The sequence below is a fragment of the Glycine max genome, chromosome 8 (assembly GCF_000004515.6).
Source record: "Glycine max cultivar Williams 82 chromosome 8, Glycine_max_v4.0, whole genome shotgun sequence".
Classification (NCBI taxonomy): domain Eukaryota; kingdom Viridiplantae; phylum Streptophyta; class Magnoliopsida; order Fabales; family Fabaceae; genus Glycine; species Glycine max.
In genome coordinates, this window is record NC_038244.2 from 11,309,054 (window position 1) to 11,312,287 (window position 3,234).

Genomic DNA, 3,234 nt, shown 5'->3' on the forward strand with positions numbered 1-3,234 from the left:
TAAAAAAATTCTTTTTGGCACATAATGAGAGAAGAGAGAGAAACAGTTATAAGATAAATGATGTGATGTAATAAAGCAACTAAAAAAATTATTTTTTTCTTACGTATAGTCTTACATAATTATTTTTTAAAAGAATATAAATTAATTTTAAAAATCTTATATTTAAAGATAGATAAAATAAAAGATAGTAAAAATATGAGGACTGATAAAATAATTAGAAGAGAGTGTGAATGTGTGGAATTTTAGAAAGATTAATTTTGGAAAAATGCGCTGAACAGGCACTTGCAGCTGGTTGTCGTTGTCCACGGTTGGACTCCCCCAACTTAGGGATGATGTAATCACAGCCGACCGATGGAACCCTCCCGGGGCCCCACCACCCAATGCTATTTCAATTTCCCCTCCTTTTCCACCCCACGTTCATACGCAATTATTTCCATCCAACGGTCATCATCCCAGTAAATAACATAACCACTCTCCCTTTGACCGTAGACCAACCCCCAAAATAAGAAATATATTCAAAAACTCATAAAGGAAGAGCATCTGACGTCACCGTACCTTTGACTCTCTCTCTCTCTTCTTTAAACACCCCTTTCTTGTCCGCTCCATCGCCTCTTCACCACACTTTCTCTCTCAGTCACAGCACGGTGGTGACGACCATGGTTAGAGACGATCTATGCATCACCGTTCCCAGCTTCTTCCGCTGCCCTATCTCCCTCGACGTCATGAAATCCCCTGTCAGCCTCTGCACCGGCGTTACCTACGACCGTTCCAGCATCCAACGCTGGCTCGACAACGGCAACAACACCTGTCCCGCCACCATGCAGGTTCTCCAAACCACTGATTTCGTTCCCAACCGAACCTTACAGAGGCTCATCCAGATCTGGTCTGACTCGGTCACTCACCGAGTCGACTCGCCCGACTCACCTACCTCCACCGAGTCCCAATCACTCCTCTCCAAGGACCACATCCTCGTCGCCATCTCCGATTTGCACACTCGCAGCGACAATCGGTTCAACTCGCTCTCGAAAATTGCTCGTTTCGCACAAGATTCCGAGGAGAACCGCGATTTTCTCGTCAGAACGGAATGCTTCGTGCCGGTGCTGGTTGGCTTCCTCGACAATGTCAATGGCGGCGTCGAATTTCTCCAACAGGTTGTTACGGCGTTGGATTTGGTTATCAGCAAAATGGAAGATCGCGAGGGGATGAAAAACTTGATACTGAAGAGGCAAGGCGAGGGAGAAAAACAGAGCGTGGATTCTCTGCTTCTGGTTCTGCAACAAGGAAGCCATGCCTCAAAAATCGCATCGGCTAGGGTTTTGAAATCAGTCGCCGTAGACGCGGAATCGAAGCTGCTGTTAGCGGAGAAGGAAGGTTTAGTATCCGAATTGCTGAATCTAATCACGCCGGAGAAAGATCCTGATCTTATTGAGAACTGTTTATCGTGTCTGGTTTCAATTTCGACGCCGAGACGGAGCAAGATGAAGCTGGTGCGTCTCGGAGCGGTGAAGGTGTTCTCGAACCTTCTTTCGGCTCCGGGCCTGAGCGTGTCGGTGAAGGAGAAGGTGCTGAAGCTGGTGGAAACGGTGTCGTCTACGAAGGAAGGGAGGTCGGAGATTTGCGAGGATTCGGCGTGCGTTTCGGCGATAGTGGACAAGGTGCTGAAAGTGTCGAGCGTGGCGACGGAACACGCCGTTACGACGCTGTGGAGTGTGTGTTATCTGTTTAGGGATCAGAAGGCGCAAGAGGCCGTTACCAAGGCTAACGGATTGACCAAGATTCTGCTTCTGATGCAGAGCAATTGCTCACCGCAAGTGCGTCAAATGTCTTCGGATTTGCTTAAGATATTTCGGGTTAATTCTAAGTCGTGTCTTTCTTCTTATGACACCAAAACCACTCATATTATGCCCTTTTGATCCTCCTCCTCCTCCTCCTCCTGCCTTTGTAAATCAGAGAAATTTTTTGTTAGTGATTAGACAGAAAGCAAAGTGAAAACGAAAATGATAATTCATTTGGAGATTCTCTTTGCCTCTTTTTTATACATTAAGTTCTGGTGCGTGCAAATTTCGAAACATAACATGAATTCCTCAAGTAACGAGAAATTTGAGTGTGCAGTAACGTAACAGATTCAATTCTTGTTTTTGTTAAATTGTTATTAGTTGAGAGCCTTTCTGTAATGTGAATGTTAGGTTGTAAAATTGTTAAAACAAAAATGGCACTGCATCTGCTTTGTCATGTATGCTTTTATATGTTAAACAGCCACAGCGGAGAAGGCAACCAAACTTGAAGATGAATTAATTTGTGGGAATCATAGAAACACTTCTCACTGCATTCTATCACCTTAAGTACTAAGGCATAATATTTTGGTAGTATTATTAGTGTCCTAATTAAATAAAAAAAATTAAAACTATTTTGAGTCATAAATAAGATGAGAATGAAAAGATACTTTTCGGCTTTTTTACGAAATGGATGCAATTTTTTATGTTTTTTTACATAGGTTGTTGATTTTAAATTATGGAAAATAGGATAAGTTGTAAAAATATAAATTTTTTTTAATCGTATATATAAAAGTTATACATAAATAAATTAATTAAACTGAAGTCATAAATTTTTTTTATGAATTTATAGTTAAAAAATTTAATGAGTTTAGGCTAATAATTTAATTCTTGATATTTCATATCTTATCCTAATAATTTTACTAAGTGGCTGGTGCACTATACGAACCTAAGCAGAAAGTTGACCACTGAGTAATTTAATGAAATATTATTGTTCCAAACCGGATACACGTAAGTCTAGGCTAGATCACAAACCCAAAATTCTTAACACTTCCTTTAGATAAAGGGTGAAGTAGGGAGCATATAAGTAGAGTCAAAATTATCTCAAAGAAAAAAAAAGTAGAGTGAAAATAATTGGGAAATAAGAGATAATAAGTAAGAAGATTTTTAGACTGTTTAGATTTATTTTTAACAAATAGATAGAGAGAAAGAAAAGTTATTTTTTTCTTGTAAAAATATGTTTGCCCTTAATATATGTAGATCATATAAGGTGGAGAAGAGATAAAAATGTTATAAATGTAATTTTGCACAATATCATCTCTTCTCACCAAAGGGGAGAATTTTTTAGCTGAATCCCTCATTGGTTTTTATCTTTTCTTTATTCCTCTGTCTTTCTAAACAATATAAAAAATACTTTTTCTCTTCTTAATTTTTGTTGAACAATACTGTGCAACCTATGAGA

General features: G+C 39.3%; 1 protein-coding gene across 1 annotated transcript; it reads left to right on the plus strand.

Annotated features, from left to right (window-relative positions):
- Nucleotides 1–505: 505 nt before the first annotated feature.
- Nucleotides 506–2,099, plus strand: LOC100799627 (U-box domain-containing protein 27). Its single transcript, XM_003531357.5, has one exon. The coding sequence runs from the start codon at nt 657–659 to the stop codon at nt 1,911–1,913; it is 1,257 nt and encodes a 418-aa protein (XP_003531405.1). The 5' UTR covers nt 506–656; the 3' UTR covers nt 1,914–2,099.
- Nucleotides 2,100–3,234: the final 1,135 nt, after the last annotated feature.

Excerpts from the sequence above, each read along its gene's own strand:
- LOC100799627 (XM_003531357.5), top strand. The coding sequence starts at position 657 with ATGGTTAGAGACGATCTATGCATCACCGTTCCCAGCTTCTTCCGCTGC.